Source organism: Nerophis ophidion, linkage group LG24 (genome assembly GCF_033978795.1).
Source record: "Nerophis ophidion isolate RoL-2023_Sa linkage group LG24, RoL_Noph_v1.0, whole genome shotgun sequence".
NCBI lineage: Eukaryota > Metazoa > Chordata > Actinopteri > Syngnathiformes > Syngnathidae > Nerophis > Nerophis ophidion.
In genome coordinates this window covers 18,790,972-18,811,185 of record NC_084634.1, presented here as the reverse complement: position 1 = coordinate 18,811,185, position 20,214 = coordinate 18,790,972, and the positions used below count along the sequence as shown (strand labels likewise).

Genomic DNA, 20,214 nt, shown 5'->3' with positions numbered 1-20,214 from the left:
TTACAAAATAAAACTATTTCCAACAATACAAATCGCCCACTGCGCAGTATATGTGGGTGATACAGTTTATTTTAATATTGATTCGATACAAGTAAATACAAAGCCAGTATTTCCAGATATTTTTAACTTAAAAATGCTCAAAATCATTGAATGTGTTTGTGATGTTGCCCCTAATTTGTTAATCAGAATTGTAAAAAAAAACTCAAGCATGAAGCAAACTATTTGAAAATATAAAACAATTAGCAACATCAGCAAAATGCTTTAATACATGGGCTCCTAACCTTTTCAATCTTGGGGCACAACTTTTCCACTACTACGAACCAAATAAGAAGGGACTCAAAAATAGCTGACAATAAGTTAAATTACAGATAATTATGTTGTGCTACAATAAATAAACTAAATTATTAATAAATATATTTCTTTAGTTCATCCATCCATCCATTTTCTACCGCTTGTCCCTTTTGGGGTGGCGGGGGGGGGGGGGCTGGAGCCTATCTCAGCTGCATTCAGGCGGAAGGCGGGGTACAACCTGGACAAGTCGCCAACTCATCGCAGGGCCAACACAGACAGACAACATACACACTGTTGAAAAAAGTGCAAATAAAATCCAGCTTTAACACTTTAGTCATATTTTTGGCGCTTAAGAAACTTCTTTATGACTGTAGCTTCAGACTTCTTCTGTTTGTTTAACATTGTCTTTAATGCCACAAAATGGTGAAAAAGTGTATAAAAACACTGCTGTAATACACTTATTACCTTTTTATTAGACACAATTAATTGACTAAATAGAATTAACCTGACCAGTCATTGCCAAACTGTGGCCCACGTACCGCTCCATCTAGTGGTGCCCCAAAGAAACACTTAATCAAATACATATAACACAGTGTTGGTGTGCTAACTGTGTGCAATGTTACATTGGCCAAACATATTGAATAGACTTGTTAAAAAAAAACTCTGCTTGTTTTTATGGAATACGTAGGCTTACTAGCTACTGTATTTTAATGCTGGTATTTATGTTGGTCATTGGAGAGCCAGATGTTTTCTTAGGTGGCGCTTTGAGCACCAATGAATTAGAAAATTATATTCGCATACAAATCCTTTGAATTTTTGCCTCCCATTGTTTATCTGTTTAAAATGGACACCCAATAGTTGCTGCGCAGTAGCCACTAATCTTTCTGGAGTCCATCACATGAGACAATCACATCTAAATAAAATTTCAACAATACATACAAAGAAAATAAACTCCATAACTAAGGATGCCTATAAAATGCAATACACAAACAGTACTACAATATATTAACTACAAACAGGTTATATTAAAAAAAAAAAAACACACAATCAAATGTAATTGAATACAATGATTATATTCCTCCTTTATTTTTGAATATAAGCATAGAATAGAAATGGGGGAGAACCCATCTGATCATATCGTGGCCCTCATTTTGTAAAATGTCAATAAATGGATACAAAATTTCACCGCAAAATTATTCTCAGCTCTTTCCTGCTATGTCACTGCTGTTATTGATATAACAGCACAGGGCTAATGCATTTGACATACTGGGTTCAAAATACGGTGGGAGTTCAGGCAGAAAAATTTGGTAATTTACATTTTAATTATGTTCAATTATTTTACATCTAAAATAAGTGAATTGGGTCCAAAACATGCATCTAGTTAAATTCAAGCTTGAGTCAAATAGTATAGAAATCGTTTTACACAAATAAAGTGTGAAAAAAATGTTGTGTGATGTGTCTCTGAATAAAACTGTGCTTAGGGCCCCAATTTAACATAATTTGTATTTTACAGCGTTGCCAGACGTACGATGATTATTGTGTTTGTACGGTAATTTTACCCTCTCTAAGATTAATAATACCCAAAATGCAATAACGTACGTTAATTTGACCCATTCAATACATGGCTATTAGCAAACTCAATAGGCTACATCTTGCATAGGAATGGGTGTCTTTCCCGTTAGAATCAATATCAATTCCCGGTACCTGGGAATCAATACCCGTACTCTTGATACTTTTTTGTGTGTTCAATTGTGGTAATGAATGTTAAATGTTTGAACATATACATATTTTTTTAAATTAATCTAACATTTAACACTGAGTTGTGCTCAGTTGTCTTGTTTTCCTCCACTTCTGGGTTTCATTTGCAAGTATTATGTAGTAGACTTTGCATGCAGTTGCAATTACAGGACATTAGAGGGCACTCGTGTCAAAAAGACTGTATTTTTTCTTTGCCAAGAAGTAGTCTTAGCCTTTAAATAGAACGTGCCAGTCTTGTCTTTTGTACAAAGTGTTTGGACTGTAAATTATTACACACTAGCTGTTTGATTGTAACGTGCTCCTACGTTGTATTTTTCATTACTAAAATTGGAGGTGTTTAAATCGATATGTAAAATCGCTAATGGGAATTAGCATCGGGCTAACGTATTTTAAAAAGTGGGGCCTTACTGTACTTTTGAGCGTTGCCTTGTTTTTTATTGGTATGGAAAATTATTAACATTACCCAGAGGCAGTCCGACTGCTTGTTTCCTGGCCAGGCCCTTGAGTCGCTAGGAGTCTTCAATCGGACGTGACGCCTCGTGCAACACAAGTTTTGAAATGTGGCACTGTTTGATTTTTTTTTTGTATACCAACATACTTAGGTTGGTGCAGAATAGCGTACCCATCCTTAAACCCGCACTGCACATGATGTGTGCATTGCATGCCTCTTTACAGCCATGTGGGGGCGCTGTCCTGCTAGTGCCATCTTATTACAACAATGCTGTTAGTTTATTCAATGTTAAAACTGCATTATGAGCTATACTATACATGGCTTAATGTTTTGCTGTAGCAGTTGATTCAAAGCACATTAAATCGGGCATGCAAGCTAATTTGACTCAAAATACTAACATTTTCAAATTTTGTTTTGATAATTTGTCATTTCTGGCAACACGCACCACAACAAAGGTATAACAATATGAGAGAATGGTAAAGTAACCTCTTAATACATTATTCGCGTCAATTCTAAATTAATTCCAATATGATACCAGGAGGCATTTATTTGAGGTGCAGCCTTTTTTCGGAGAAAATGTAGAAAAAATATATATTCTGATCGCTGATTGCATTAACCCAGTGGTTCTCAACCTTTTTTCAGTGATGTACCCCCTGTGAACATTTTTTTAATTCAAGTACCCCCTAATCAGAGCAAAGCATTTTTGGTTGAAAAAAAGAGATAAAGAAGTAAAATACAGCACTATGTCATCAGTTTCTGATTTATTAAATTGTAAAACAGTGCAAAATATTGCTCATTTGTTGGGGTCTTTCTTCAACTATTTGGGAAAAACTAGAAACTTGTTGAAAAATAAACAAGTGATTCAATTACAAATAAAGATTTCTACACATAGAAGTAATTATCAACTTAAAGTGCCCTCTTTGGGGATCGTAATAGAGATTCATCTGGATTCATGAACTTAATTCTAAACATTTCTTCACAAAAAAATAAATTTTTAACATCAATATTTATGGAACATGTCCACAAAAAATCTAGCTGTCAACACTGAATATTGCATTGTTGTATTTCTTTTCACAGTTTATGAACTCACATTCATAGAATTGTTTAAAGCGGAACATTATCACAATTTCAAAAGGGTTAAAAACAATAAAAATCAGTTCCCAGTGGCTTGTTTTATTTTTCGAAGTTTTTTTCAAAATTCTACACCTCCCGGAATATCCCTAAAAAAAGCTGTAAAGCTCTTGATTTTCGCTATTTGCGATTCGACTGTCCATTTCCCTGTGACGTCATACAGGGCTGCCAATACAAACAACATGGCGGTTACCACATATTCATAAAGGATTTTGGAATTGTTGCTATTTTTAGAATATTTAAAAAAAAATCTCACGTACCCCTTGGTATACCTTCAAGTACCCCCAGGGGTACGCGTACCCCCCATTTGAAAACCACTGCATTAACCCACTGATACGTTTGTCAATTCAATATGTCAAGATTACGTAACATCAACAACAAACTGCAAACCAGAGGTGTTCCTCCAACCCTGATGCTTATGCAATTCTAAATTCATACCAGCCTGAAAAATCTGCTCTGCTAGTCTTTAATCTTGGAAAAAAATGTTTCCTTGTGCTGTAATTTGCACTGCAATCAGCGTCGGAAGGAAAGTCCCGGGATTTGGATTGCCACTTATCACACCTTAGGCATGCAACAAATTACACCCCTTAGCCGAAAGTGAGCATTCTGTTGGCCGACACACTCTGCATGTCATCGCTCCACTGACATGCGGCACTGCAGTCTTTGTCCTACATTTTAGCTACACATATATTCATCCAGCTACACTTTTTAAATTGATTAGCTTAATCGCATCTCCTCACTCCCGAGCGATCTATGGCCAGGTCGAGTTGGCTCCACTGCTCTGATTCTTTACCGGCAGACGGCAGACCCCACCTGCTCACTTGCTATTATTCATCAGCTGGCATTAATTAATGAGCTTTTCTTTGGACTCATCTTGATTACAAGCATTAATGTACCGTCGAGTGAGCGAGTGTGCCGTGCAGATCTTTTGGTTGTAATATCGATTCTCAAATCAAAATATAAATTTTAGTTATTTGAGATAATGTTTACCATTAGCAGGAACACAGTGTAAAAACTTAACGAAGCACGTAAATAAGGCAATGGGCCAATGTCTAATGCCTTTGTTTACAACATGTTCAGTATTTTCACATTAACATATTCATGCAACTGATTTGTGATTTACTATTTACTCTAATAGTAGTTCTTATTATCTTATAAAATAAATATGTAGTAATAAATAAGTTATAATAATAAATACAATAAATAAATAAATAATGATAATAATAAAAAACATGATAAATATTAGACAATAATTAAGTAAATAAATAACTGCATTCTTGAGCTGACACGTTAGGTCCATCTGTACAAAGTATCGGATCAGTATCGTCGATACCAGCCTGAATTTTACTCAGTATCGGATTGGAAAGATAATCCTTAATAACGCACATCATTATGCCATGTGAGGGTTTGATTGATTGATTGATTGAAACTTGTACTAGTAGATTGCACAGTACAGTACATATTCCGTAGAATTGACCACTAAATGGTAACACCCGAAAAAAAATGTTCAACTTGTTTAAGTCGAGGTCCACGTTAATCAATTCATGGTACATTCAAAGACGGGTAGAGTTCACATTTGAACTGAAACGGTACCTGGGATACAGTGCCTGTGAATCGATACCGGTACTCAACTGTACCAACTTTTTGGTACTTTGTACGTCTTAAAAAATATTAATGGTTTTTGATGAGTACATCTAATTTTTTATTGCAACATTTAAAAATGGGCTGATAGTGGTAACCGCTGTCCATTATCAAAAATATGATCACATATCACATTTCTGAGTCTCATTTGGAAGTATGATATTAAAATGTGATAGTTACAGTTGCAAGTCCAAGATATTCAATTTGTTGTTGTGTACAGTTTATCGTGTGTTTTCTTTTATGTTGCACCCTAAAAGTGTTAATACTGTAAGTATTGTACGTATTACACGCCAGCTGTTTAGCTGTAGTTTCCGTTAACAAATTTGGAGGTGTTGAAATCGCCGTGTAAAATCGCTAATGCTAATTAGTAGCGTGGAAATAGCAAACCCAATGGATATCAACCTCAAGCTCATGCATTTTTGGAAAAGTGGAGCCTCACTTTTCTTACTTGAGTGTTTTTTGAGTAAATTTCTTTTTTGGCACTGAACATTGCGCCATTACCAAGAGGTAGTTTGGCTGAGTCTGTGCGCTATTGTGTGCAGCTGCTGAGTAGCTGCTGGATCCGAGTGGCCTTTAGCCTACCATGTTTACCTTTTGTAAATGACTTGACTAAAACAGATGAAAAGACCAACCTTGTGTGCTTACTGGAGGACATTTCATTGTTAACTGGCTGTCCAGCTTAGCACAAGTAAACAACTACTTGTGCCAGAGATCTTAGATACAAGCTGATATCATCCGATACTTGTTTTTCTTAGCTGCTATCGGGCTAATATCTGATATCAATGAGGTGGCAACTTGTCCAAGGTGTACCCCGCCTTCCGCCCGAATGGAGCTGAAATAGGCTCCAGCGACCCCAAAAAAAGGGACAAGCGGCAGGAAATGGGTGGATGGAATATCATAAATATTTCTTAACAAAGTTATTCTTTCATGTTTTAGGGACTGCGTGGCGTAGTGGGAGAGTGGCCGTGCGCAACCCGAGGGTCCCTGGTTCAATCACCACCTAGTACCATCTTCGTCACGTCCGTTGTGTCCTGAGCAAGACACTTCACGCTTGCTCCTGATGGGTGCTGGTTAGCGCCTTGCATGGCACCTCCCTCCATCAGTGTGTGAATGTGTGTGTGAATGGGTAAATGTGGAAATAGTGTCAAAGCGCTTTGAGTACCTTGAAGGTAGAAAAGCGCTATCCATCCATCCATTTCCTACCGCTTATTCCCTTTTGGGGTCGCGGGGGGCGCTGGCGCCTATCTCAGCTACAATCGGGCGGAAGGCAGGGTACACCCTGGACAAGTCGCCAACCCATTTTCGATCACTTTTTGTGTGTTATGCAATTGTGCAAATTAGACGTTACTTTTTGTTGTGACTCTAAATTCATACAGTATTTCAGTAATCAGATTCGGAATTGGGCAACGTTAAGGTGCATTATAATATAAAGGTGTAAGGAGAGAATAACATAGTGTTAAAGGAATATTTTCCATTCTTTTGGCAGAATAAGAACGCCTTAGAATCAGCCTTTGTTCTGCTAAGAAAAAATTATGATGACCTCACCGTTTCCTTATCTATGCCCTCGCATAGACTTACATAATTACCATATTTACTGGACTATAGAGCGTACCGGTATATAAGCCGCACCCATTACATTTTAGAGAAAAATATATAGTTTTTAAATGAGCCACACAGAACTACAAGACGCAAATATATACTTTGTGAAATGAGTTTTATACACAGAAATATTTTGTAAATGTTTATTAACATACCTTAATTGTTTCCAAACGGTGTCTGTAAAATGGCTGATCAAACAAAACAAAAGTTATTGTCATGGACCCACTAACTAGCTAGCTCTCCAGTCAGCTAAACGGACTCAATAACTCCATGGTGACATCTTGGTGAATTTACTGAGGATTTTGTTAAAGTGAAACAATACCAAAAGAATGCCATTGTAAGTTAATAATACTAACACAGACACTCATAAATGTGTTAGCATATTAGCTAATGCTTAGGACGGTAGCTTCATTACATTACGATAACACATACAAATATGCATGAAAACATTCCTACAGACATGACACATGGAACAGTTTAGTAAGTATAAACAGTTTTAGTTATATTGTAAAACTTACAAGCGTTGCTTGGAGTGACGAATGAAGAATCCATACGGGTAAAAACGCTATGGACGGCTAGAAGACTGAACTACACTACCAATAAATGGAAGGACACTGCAGCACTGGCGCCAAATCATAATAAATAAAATATCCATCCATCCATTTTCTACCGCTTGTCCCTTTTGGGGTCACAAGGGGTGCCGGAGCCTTTCTCAGCTGCATTCGGGCGGAAGGCGGTGTACACCCAGGACAAGTCGCCACCCTCATCGCAGGGCCAACACAGGTAAACAGTCAAACACCTTCTCAGCGTATTTGCATTGAAAACATTTATGGCCTCAGCAAAGAAAAATCCATTAGTTATCTGAACAGTCTAAGCCACAGGGCTCAAAGTGTAGGGGGGGAAAAATTGCGGAGTATGGTTTGGAATGTACGGTATTATCAGTAGTGTCATAAAGTACTAGCCTGGAGAGAGCATAAAGGAGGAGGTGGTTTAAGTTAACTTTCAGTTTCAGCATTAGAGACGTGTTTGTACTTACCGTATTTCCTTGAATTGCCGCAGGGAATATAGTATGCGCCTGCCTTGAATTACTGCCGGGTCAAACTCGCTTCGCAAAATAATTAGCGCATGCTTAGTATTATCGCCTGGTCAAACTCGTGACGTCACGAGTGACACTTCCCCTGTCATCATTTTCAAAATGGAGGAGGCTGATTTCAATACACTGCGATGAGGTGGCGACTTGTCCAGGGTGTACCCCGCCTTCCGCCCGATTGTAGCTGAGATAGGCGCCAGTGCCCCCCGCAACCCTAAAAGGGAATAAGCGGTAGAAAATGGATGGATGGATGATTTCAATACAGGTAATTTGAAATTGCATAAAGGGAAGAAGATTAAGAGCTATTCAGTAGAATTTAAGGTCCAAGCTTACATCACACTCAAATTTTTACTGCATGCCTTTGGTAAGTGCCGGAGTGAGAAGAGGTTTTAAAATAATTAGCGCATGCTTATTTTTACCGCATGCCTTTGGTAAGCGCAGGAGTGAGAAGAGGTTTTAAATTAATTAGCGCCCCGGCGGCAATTCAAGGAAATACGGTAATTCAGTTTTGTAGACTTAGTTGAAATTAGTGAAATATAAGTCTTAGAATAAAAGGAGCTGTGAGGACTCTCCCCTTGTAATAAGGGAGGGGGGTCCTAACAATAAAGATGTTTTCAGGCATGCTCATCATCTTTTGCACAGGGAAAAGATTTCTAGTCCACGCCGACCACATCAAAAATCAGCACCGTCTTTATTACCGATACATTATTGAAAGCTATTTTTTTGCACCGGGAGAACAAAGGTATTGTCAACTTTCAACTTCAGGAGATATTTTGGGAATCGTGTTTTTTCCCTGGGTGCGCCTTCCCCTGATGTTCCACAAGACATGCCTCCTCTCAAACATTTTAGCTTCAGCATCTGCTAGCATTGAAAGTGTTTTGTTCGAGGGCCACCGTGTTTGGAATATACCAATCAGACATGAAACAACGACGCAATTATGATAAGACGTAATAGTGCTGACTTCAGCTGGATTTTCATCAGTCAGGTTTTGTTTCCTGGTTTGATCTTCAGTCATCTTTTTAAGAAGACTGCGGCTTCGTGTTTTCCTCTTTTTATCTGCTTCTCCTTTTTTTGTATGCGGCGCTGGCAAACATCAGTATGTTAAGCCCCAGTTGCAAGGCTGAATTAACACATTTTCACCCTCCATATCTCTTATAGCACCCCGCACTCTCTCGGTGAGCCCAACTTCAAATGTCTTGCGCTCGCTGAGATGCAGCGCTGCCACCGCGGTTAAAACTGGATTTTAGGTTACAAATCCTCTGAGCCGACCAAGCGAGACTGAGTACCAAATGTTTTTGTTTTGTTTTTTTGCTATGTGGGTAGAGGAAGAGGAAATGTACAAGGGGGAAGAGTCACACAACAAAGAAAAGTCAGGACCCCAGCAATGAATTAAACATACAGTTGTGATCAAAATTATTCAACCCCCACACAATTTTGGTGTTTTAGCAAGTTGGACATTTATTCCGTATTTTATTTATAGTCATATCAAATAAAGATTTGTCAAATAGACAAATGCAACTTAAATTGTAACACTGCATTTTAAAAAATACCAAAAAAGGACATTTTTCTTAATGTCTCATTGACAAAAGTATTCAACCCCCTAGTTACATGCATCTTTAGTACTTAGTAGAACACCCTTTGGCAGAAATAACATCCTTCAAACGTGATACATAAGCGGACACAAGCTTCTTGCAACGATCTACAGGTATTTTAGCCCATTCCTCTTGGGCAAAGGCCTCCAGTTCATTCATATTCTTGGGCTTACGTGCTGCAACTGCCTTCTTCAAGTCCCACCACAGGTTTTCTATAGGATTTAGGTCTGGCAACTGTGAAGGCCACTCCAGAGTCTTCCAGCCCTTCTTATGCAACCACTCTGATGTTGATTTGGAGGTATGCTTGGGATCGTTGTCCTGTTGGAAGGTCCAACGTCTCCCAAGCCTCAGCTTCGTCACTGACTTCATGACATTTGAAGCTAATATATCCTGGTAGGTAATATAATTCATAATGCCTTGAACGCGCTGGAGATTCCCGGTACCTGAGGCAGAGAAACAGCCCCTGATCATGATTGACCCCCCCACCATGCTTAACAGTAGACAAGGTGTTCTTCTCTTTGTAAGCTTCATTTTTTTCTCCTCCAGACAAGAGTTCCATTTTTGTCTCATCACTCCATAGAACAGTTTCCCAAAACCTTTGGGGTTTGTCCAGATGATTTTTGGCATACTGGAGTCTATTTTTCTTGTGCCTGGTAGTCAGAAGTGAGGTGCGTCTGGAAGTTCTGGCATGGAGGCCTTCATTTCGTAGTGCACGCCTTATTGTCTGGGAAGAAATATGCGTTCCCCCCTCTGCAATGTCCTGTTGTAGTTCCTCAGCTGTTACCCGGGGGTTTTTCCACCACTGTACGCTTCAAATACCGGACAGCAGTTGCACACAGCATCCTCTTTCTTACCACGCCCAGGTAGTGTTTCCACTGTGCCTTTAGCTTTAAACTTGCGAATTATGCTCCCAACTGTGTCTCTTGGAATGTGTAATGTCTTTGCTATTTTCTTATATCCATATCCTTTCTTATGAAGAGAAATTACCTCCTCTCTTGACTTCTTTGACCACTCCCTGGACTTCACCATGTTGCAAATACACCATTGACCATCTACAAGAAGCTGAGTGTCACAGTCTTTTTCAATCAGTTTAATTGTTGCTCGTTATGGTTCTAATCACATCTATAGGTGTTTTCAACACCTTATTGAAATTACCTTATTCAAATTCTGTTCTTAAGAGTTATGATCTTCAAGGGGTTGAATAATTTTGTCAATGAGATATTAAGAGAAATGCCACTGTTTGGTATGTTACAAAATATAATGTTGTAATTCAAGTTGCATTTGTCTATTTAATGCATCTTTATTTGATAGGACTATAAACAAAATACGGAATAAATGTCCTACTTACTAAAACACCAAAATTGTGTGGGGGTTGAATAATTTTGATCACAACTGTATTTGCTTTCACAACTGTATCCACTTCCCCTTGGTTAAAAATCATGCAAAGCAACTATAATGCAGGGATGAAAGGGCAGGTATGCTCAATCCACTAAGAGCAGAACTTCTCAGTAGTGGAGCGGGGTCTTAGGGCGGGGGTCTGCAATCTGCGGCTCTTTAGCGCCACCCTAGTGACTCCCTGGAGCTTTTTCAAAAATGTATGAAAATAGAAAAAGATGGGGGGGGAATATATTTTTGTTTTAATAGGGTGTCTGTAGGAGGACAACATGACACAAACCTCCCTATTTTTTAGAAATCCCACTGTTTATGTAAACATGATTCTCTGCTGAGAGTATTTGGCGAGCGCCTTTTTGTCCTACTAATTTTGGAGATCCTTGAACTCACCGTAGTTTGTTTACATGTATAACTTTCTTTAACGATGCCTGGGGAAGACTTGTTTTATGCCACTTATTCTTTATCTAATTCTATCCACCAATCTTTTTATGCTGTACGTCCGGGGTCACCAACGCGGTGCCCACGGGCACCAGGTAGCCCGTAAGGACCTGATGAGTAGCCCGCTGGCCTGTTCTAAAAATAGCTCAAATAGCAGCACTTACCAGTGAGCTGCCTCTATTTTTTTAAATTGTATTTAATTACTAGCAAGCTGGTCTCGCTTTGCTCGACATTTTTAATTCTAAGAGAGACAAAACTCAAATAGAATTTGAAAATCCAAGAAAATATTCTAAAGACTTGGTCTTCACTTGTTTAAATAAATTCTTTTTTTTTTTTTTACTTTGCTTCTTATAACTTTCAGAAAGACAATTTTAGAGAAAAAATACAACCTTAAAAATTATTTTAGGATTTTTAAACACATATACCTTTTTACCTTTTAAATTCCTTCCTCTTCTTTCCTGACAATTTAAATCAATGTTCAAGTGAATTTATTTTTTGTTGTAAAGAATAATAAATACATTTTAATTTAATTCTTCATTTTAGCTTCTGTTTTTTCGACGAAGAATATTTGTGAGATATTTCTTCAAACTTAATATGATTAAAATGACAAAATATATGTTCTGGCAAATCTACAAAATCTGTAGAATCAAATTTAAATCTTATTTCAAATTCTTTTGAATTTCTTTTAAAATTTTTGTTCTGGAAAATCTAGAAGAAATAATTATTTGTCTTTGTTAGAAATATGGCTTGGTCCAATTTGTTGTATATTCTAACAAAGTGCAGATTGGATTTTAACCTATTTAAAACATGTCATCAAAATTCCAAAACTAATCTTAATCAGGAAAAATTACTAATGATGTTAAATGGTTGTTTTTTTTGAAGATTCGAATTAGCTAGTTTTTCGATTAATTTTTTTCAGTAGAATTTTGAATTTTAAAGAGTCGTAATTGAAGTTAAACTATTTTTCTAATTTTTATTTTTATTTTTTTTGTGTTTTCTCCTCTTTTAAACCGTTGAAATAAGTGTTTTTTTCACCATTTATTCTCTACAAAAAACCTTCCGCAGATGGAAATAAAATGTACGACGGAATGACATACAGAAATACCAATTTTTTATATATATATATATAGATTTATTTACTAAAGGTGAATTGAGCGAATTGGCTATTTCTGGCAATTTATTTAAGTGTGTATCAAACTGGTAGCCCTTCGCATTAATCAGTACCCAAGAAGTAGCTCTTGGTTTCAAAAAGGTTGGTGACCCCTGCTGTACGTGAATGCACACAGGTGAGTTTTGATGTTATTAACTTGTGTGGAGTGCTTATCAAGCATATTTGGTCAGTGTGTGACTGCAAACTAATTGATGCTAACATGCCATTATGCCTCACTTGTACATTTGAGCTCATTTGATTTCTTATGTCCTTTGTGTATTTAATTTATATTTGCATTTCTCATGACATATTATCGGTATGTAATATTGGCTGCATTTCTGATAGTGGTTTGTGTGCCATGTTGTTCCAGACCACAGCAAACGTAACCTAGCTTGCATAGATAAATCCATTCGAGGAAGACAGCCTGCCGTTTCCTTTAACTTGGATACAAACATCTATACTTTTGGCCCTCTAAGCCAGTTATTTAGAGGGGTTATCTTACCCCCTGAGAAGCCTGTGTTTTACTAATGTTTTCCAATGTTGTAAAAATGGGTAGAATAAATATTACATTTCAACATTTCTGTCAACAAAGATTTTTGTCAGCCTGCGACAAATAGTAATTTTGATAGTGTCATGATCCGTGGCCTGGATCATATTTTTAGTATTTTCGGTTAGTTTTGGACTCCCTCAGTTCCTGTTTTGTTTGTTTTAGTTACCCATCCATACATCCATTTTCTACCGCTTACCATGGTTGCTTATTATTTTCACCTGCCTCTGATTGGTGTTCGGGACGCTCACCAGTTCCCCGAGCACTAATTGGGGGACGGCGTGGCGAAGTTGGTAGGGTGGCTGTGCCAGCAATCTGAGGGTTATTGGTTCAATCCCCACCTTCTACCATCCTAGTCACGTCCGTTGTGTCCTTGTGCAAGACACTTCACCCTTGGTCCTGATGGGTCCTGGTGAGCGCCTTGCATGGCAGCTCCCGCCATCAGTGTGTGAATGTGTGTGTGAATACTGTCAAAGCGCTTTGGGCTCCTTAAAAAAGGGGTAGAAAAGCGCTATACAAGTACAACCCATTTACCATTTAATCAGAGGCATTATTCAAACCTGCCTTTGCCGGTCAGTCCGCCTGGCTTCTTTCTGTTACCTGCGGGGTTCTTTTCCCCAGGATGCAAACGGACCACTCTGGACAGGACGTGCAGGTAGGAACATGATTTATTTTCAAAGACTCAAACAAGTACCAAAACAGAAAACAAGCCGGAGGAAAAATGTGCCGATCGCACTCAAAGCTAAGGCTAACACTTAGCATAGGCAAGAAGACAAGTAATACTTACGTAACTGTAGCAAAAGCAAACAAAGAAGCCAGGCCGACTGACCGGCAAAGTCAGGCTTAAATAATGCCTCTGATTAGTGCTCGGGGAACAGGTGAGCATCCCGAACACCAATCAGAGGCAGGTGAAAATAATAAGCAACCATGGTATGCACCTGGGGATAGGTTGATTGGCAACACTCAATGGTCACTAGTGTGTGAATGTGAGTGCGAATGTTGTCTATCTGGGTTGGCCCTGTGATGAGGTGGCCACTTGTCCAGGGTGTACATCGCCTTCTGCCCGATTGTAGCTGAGATAGTCTCCAGCGTGCCCGCAACCCTGAAGGGAATAAGCAGTAGAAAATGGACGGATGGTAACTAAAACAAGCTCAAGGGTGCAAAAAACAGGAACTGAGGGAGTCCAATACTAACCGAAAATACCAAAAACATGATCCGGGCCACGGATCATGACAGATAGTAAGCTAGTATAGCTAATATGGAAAATTATATCACATGTTGACTTCATGATAACACTTAGAATAGAATAGAATGGAATAGACTTTATTGTCATTCGATTTGCATATAACGAGATTAAAGACTCCAACTTAAGGTGTGGTTGTGGGAACAAATATGGGGTAAAATAAATAACACAAGAGGTAATAAAGGAAAAACTGACAATTGAAATAAACACTACTATCCAATACTTATAGAAGGCTTTTAATTTTTTGCGGCTCCAGACAGATTTTTTTTTTGTATGTTTGGTCCAATATGGCTTTTTCAATATTTTGGGTTGCCAACCCCTGCCCGAGGGGAACATGGTTGATCAGTAGTGTGCTTTGCCCCCCGTGCACTGCAAAACATGATCATTGTAGCCATTAATCGTGACTTCCTCATTCTGATTTATTAGAACAACAAAAAAAGGCATAAATTGTCGCATTTAAGGTGCCATATGTAATAATGTGACCAGAAAAGGTACTGCAATCACGGTCAAAATTATGTCGTCCCCTCCCTCTCTCCCTGACTGAGGTTGCCAGATACGCAGCCAAATCCAGCTCGATTGACTGGGCTAGTCCAAGGAACGTCGAACTTCCACTCCCTCTTACTAGGGGTTGAGGTGCTGAGACCATAATAACTGAATAGACAAGCGTTTTGTCAATAAAATATCTCTAACCAACACATTTTACACAGAAATTAGGCTATTTTCAGGAAGAAGTACGTTGTGTCTGTGTACAATAATATCACAACAAATCAGAATCTGAATCAGAAATACTAGATTAATCCACTAGGGCAGGAGTCGGCAACCCAACATGTTGAAAGAGCCATATTGGACCAAAAATACAAAAACAAATCTGTCTGGAGCCGCAAAAAAAAAAAAAAATTAAAAGCCATATTACATACAGATAGTGTGTCGTGAGATATAAATTGACTTAAAAGAAACTAAATAAGTTCAAATATAGCTACAAATGATGCAATATGAACATATAGCTAGCCTAAATAGCATGTTAGCATCGATTAGCTTGCAGTCATGCAGTGACCAAATATGCCCGATTAGCACTCCACACAAGTCAATATCATCAACAAAACTCACCTTTGTGCGCACAACATTCAAGGTTTGGTTGACAAAATGAGACAGAAAAAGAAGTGGCATAAAACTAGTCTGAGAAAGTGGTCATGTGAACAAACCACGGTGAGTTCATAGACCGCCAAAATTAGTAGGACAAAACGGCGCTCGCCAAATACTCAAATCAGTGAAGTATGTTTGTATTAAACAGTGTGCTTTATAACCATTAGGGAGGTTTGTGTCATGTTTGTCCTCCTACAGAAACCATATTAAAACAAAAAATATATTTTTTACCTTCATCTTTTTCTATTTTTCATACATTTTTGAAAAAGCTTCAGAGAGCTACTAGGGCTGCGCTAAAGAGCCGCGGGTTGTCGACCCCCGCCATAGGGGAAATTAAAATTTTCAGCACAATCCCATTGAAGATCAGACAAACATTACAGGGGGACAGAACAGGATCGCTAACGGGTCTGCCAAATTCCGGAGCCCCATAGAAAATGGCAAAAAAGTGGCAATCATATCAGTACTATCAGAAAGCAAAGACTAAAACAAACTACTACCAACGCGAGCAATGGTTGTACTGGTGAAGATAAGTGGAGCATGCTTTGCAGCCTAATGCACGCCCAAAACTAAAGAGGAGACATTTTACCAAGGTATGCCTATAGGCTACTCAAATTAGGAATTGTTTTATCATGTGACTTGGCTGTCTTCATATGTTTCACATTGCCATGATGACTGCCGTGCCAATGTTGGAACCCATTTCCTCAGCGTGTCAGCATATTGAGAACGAAATAGGCACTGACACTACCAATATTCACGTAGGTTTTATTTGTCGAAAACATATTTTGTTCTGACAAGATCAAAGACTGTATTGGACAATGCAGTTTACATACAAAATGTCAATTTCCATTTAAACAAGTAATAAGAAAATGTAAATGCCTGACTTACGTATCAAAGAGGAAAATAGCAGGTTTGGCGTCGGATGAAAAAAATCTTTGCTGCCTTCAATCCTCTTCATCTTTCGAAGGCATCCCCGATACAAATCCTTTTTTGCTTCTGGCTTTGTCATGAATAAGTTGAGAATCCTAAAGACGCTTTTTAGATTTACTAAGGTCTGACATGTTTAGTCATTTTACCAGTGGCAGTAGCCAAATGAAGAGGGCGGTACGTAATTGGCAACCTGGATGTGACACACTCCCGGACTTTGTAATTGGTCAAACAGTGGCGAGCGGGACATCGAAATGAAAACAATAACAATGACTGTAAATCTAATTTTGAAATGATCATATCCCGGCTGAATACTGTTATCGGTTATAGAGGTATTCAAATGTATTTATACCATTTGACATATCAGGGCCATTTAATGATGACTTGACACTAAATTATTACATATGGCTCCTTTAATTTTCATTGTGTGGGTTAAAGTGTTATATTTGATCAATTTGACTTATTTATTGAGTTTATTTATTGTATTTTTCAGCATCAAATTGCTCAAGTCTGTCTAAAGCTGTTTATTGTTTGAATAAGGATTTGTTTTTTTAATTTTAGACAAATGAATGCTATTTAAATATTTTCTGTCACAGGCTAAAACACAATGTTAAGGTTATTTTGTTTTGTAACTTAATCTCTATTTCTTTCATCTCTTATTTTTTTATTAAATAGGATACAATGTTGCGCGGAGGTGTATTTATAACAATTTTTATTTAATTTTTTCCGGGTTAATTTCTGATTTTTACCATGACACTGTGAGTTTGTCTGTCCATGTCTTGTTTTTGTTTTGTTTTTAAACATTTGTTTATTGGATTTTTCAAATATACCGTCCAGAAATACAATTAAACACATGTCTCCCCCAAACAAGTAACCTACAACAATTACATGTAGAAGAAAATAGATATCATAAACTAGAAAAAAAAAGGCATCAGTCAGATAAGTACAGGCAAATGTTGACATGAAGCCACAGACAACTGCAATCCAGAATGTCCCCAACAGGGTCCAGCAATATATGAAAGCAGACAAAAGGCCAATCAATTATCTACCTTTCAATTACTTTTCAATCGGTGTTAAATTTGACATCAGTCTCTTTAACATATTTTAGGGAACCACCCCATACTTCCTAAAACTTGTGCAAATGTTGTCTGTCTATCTGGCTTTTGAACTTTGCGCCTATAACAATCCGAATGGTTATTTTCCTCTTTGTTCTGGAGGACACCACGTCCTCTGTTTCCAAATATAATTTGAAATGTGGACTCGTCAGACTACAGAGCACCTTTCCACTTTGCATCAGTCCATCTTAGGTGACCTCTGGCCCAGCCAAGCCGGCGTCGTTTCAGGGTGTTGTTGATGAATGGGTTTGGCTTTGCATAGTAGAGTTTTAACTTGCACTTACAGATGCAGGGACCAACTGTAGATACTGACAGTGGTTTTATGAAGTGTTCCTGAGCCCATGTGGTGATATCCTTTACACACTGATGTCGGTTTTTGGTGCAGTACCGCCTGAGGGATCAAAGGTCTGTAATATCATCGCTTACGTGCAGTGATTTCTCCAGATTTTCTGAACCTTTTGATGATTTTTACGGACCGTATATGGTAAAATCCATATAAGTGTTTGATGAGCATTCCTTAACTTTATCAGTATTTATTGTAACCTTTCCCAACTTCTTTGTCACGTGTTGCTGGCATCAAATTCTAAAGTTAATGATTATTTGCACAAAAAAAAAGGTTTATCAGTTTGAACATCAAATATGTTGTCTTTGTAGCATATTCAACTGAATATGGGTTGAAAATGATTTGCAAATCATTGTATTCTGTTTATATTTACATCTAATACAATTTCCCAGCTCATGGAAACGGGGTTTGTATATATATATATATATATATATATATATATATATATATATATATATATATATATATATATATATATATATATATATATATATACACAGAATATACACACACTGTGTATACATCTTCAAAGTAAAATAGGGACTTTTGTCGAGGCTAGAACCAATAATTAATGTTTACATTGATTCTTATGAGGAACGCCGCTTCACTCTACAAACTTTTCGCTTAACAAACCATGTTAAAGAACCAATTAAGTTTGTAAATCGCGGTTCTACTATGTTATACATTAAAAGTTACTTAGATAAATATAATGGTGGAAATGTAACGGTGTAAAAACTACCCGAAGACAAAAATTTGACATCAATGTACAGCAATTTCCGTTAAAGACGTCAAGTCAAGCGTGGCACAATCTAGAGTGGTGACTGTCTGGAGTTTGCAAAATGACATGCAACTTGTATTCCCAGATCTCTTCAGCAGCTGCTTCTATGGTCAGGCAAGTGCTCTGGGCTTTTCGTTTATGTAATGACTGCAAAGCAAAACACACACACACTCACACACACACACACGCAGACACACACTCACATAGCACAGCCAACGTTGTGGCAGGCCGAATCAAGTAAGCAGAATCATTACAAAACACTTTCATTTATTAAATTGGCATGCTGCTCCATGCAGACTTCATTTCACAGAATAGTGCAAAAGACCTGGAGGAGTGAATGCAGTCATCCACATGACGACGTTACACTGGGAGATAGTCACTGTGTGCGCTAAATATTAGCACATTTACTCTGCGGCCTGGCCACAATTTCATCAGCATCATCTACAAAAGCTTTCATTTTAATTCCTAACTGCTTTCATTACCGCACAATAGAACAATCTGCCACGCTTATCCAAATTAAAGCACACTGGAGAGAGGTCCACGTTGGTTGAGTAATCGGTCATGACAACAGAGCTGACAGAGAGGCTGCGTGTGTGTTTGTTTGTGTTGAAACACCAATAGTGCGGCCAAAGTCAACCGAGGACAGAGGAAGACTTCCAATAAAATGCTACAAAATCCATAAACTAGCACATGAATGCTGGCTCTGAGCGAAATTTGCTCTCTGTCCAGAAAAGGCTGTCATCTAAGCCCCGATTCACGTAAAACTCAGAACAAGGGCGCCACGTGGTGGACAGAGAGGGGACTGCCTTACCTTGTTCCCACATGACTGTGTGTTCATTTTAAGTCAAGTTCAATATATTCTCTGTGATCTTCAACATCTCTCAGCAGTCGCCATTAAATGTTTGGCCAGCAGAATATGTGAGCTGAATATCTGTGAAAACAAAAATAACAGTAAGAAAAAACTGTATATTGTTGTTAGTTTTAAATATAAACATTGTAATGTTTGTTATTCCATTTTTAACACTTCTTACTTTATTACTGGAAGTGTTTGGATGATTTTGATAAATACCATGCCTGCTTTTAGATTACCGAGACAGCAACTGTCCTATTTTTTGTGTTCTGTTATGTGGAAATGTTTTAATCAATATTTCATGAACCATCAGATTCTTTTTTTTTTTTTTCCTTCGAAGGATAAATAAATAATAAATCAAAAATGCTGGCAGCTGCAACACTGACATAATAGTTATTTCATGTCAACACTTTCTGCATTATTAGGCTGTGATAGCGGAGACTTGAACTACCCAAGAATCCATCGGCCAACATGTGACGTCCGTATTGTAAGAATGAAAAATAAACTTTGAATAGAATAGAATAGAATAGAGTTTTATTGTCATTATTGCAATGAACAGGTTCAAAGAACAACAAAATTGGAGCAGCTCCTCCTAAGGTGCATATACAATATGGTAGTATAAATAGTAAAAAAAAAAGATAGAGAGAATAGGAAGAGAAATCAACAAATTTTTAAGTATACTGATTAGAATGACATATTATTTTGGGCTAAATCATTAAGTGTGTAATCCGTTTCAAA

At 37.8% G+C, this 20,214-nt stretch overlaps 1 protein-coding gene and 1 long non-coding RNA gene across 5 annotated transcripts in view; one reads left to right on the top strand and one right to left on the bottom strand.

Moving 5' to 3' along the window:
* Positions 1-20,214, top strand: part of LOC133542204 (uncharacterized) — a 185,422-nt gene that overhangs the window by 141,570 nt on the left and 23,638 nt on the right. The gene's annotated exons all lie outside the window — the stretch shown is intronic.
* taf1a (TATA box binding protein (TBP)-associated factor, RNA polymerase I, A) overlaps positions 13,731-20,214 on the bottom strand; it is a 29,293-nt gene continuing 22,809 nt past the window's right edge. For 2 of the 3 annotated variants that reach the window (XM_061886099.1, XM_061886100.1), the window contains one exon: positions 18,874-19,557. In XM_061886099.1, coding sequence (XP_061742083.1) covers positions 19,508-19,557 — 50 coding nt within the window. In that variant the 3' untranslated portion in view covers positions 18,874-19,507. Of the gene's footprint in view, positions 14,183-18,873; positions 19,558-20,214 lie in introns of those variants that run through there. The other variant, XR_009804090.1, reaches the window with a different exon arrangement.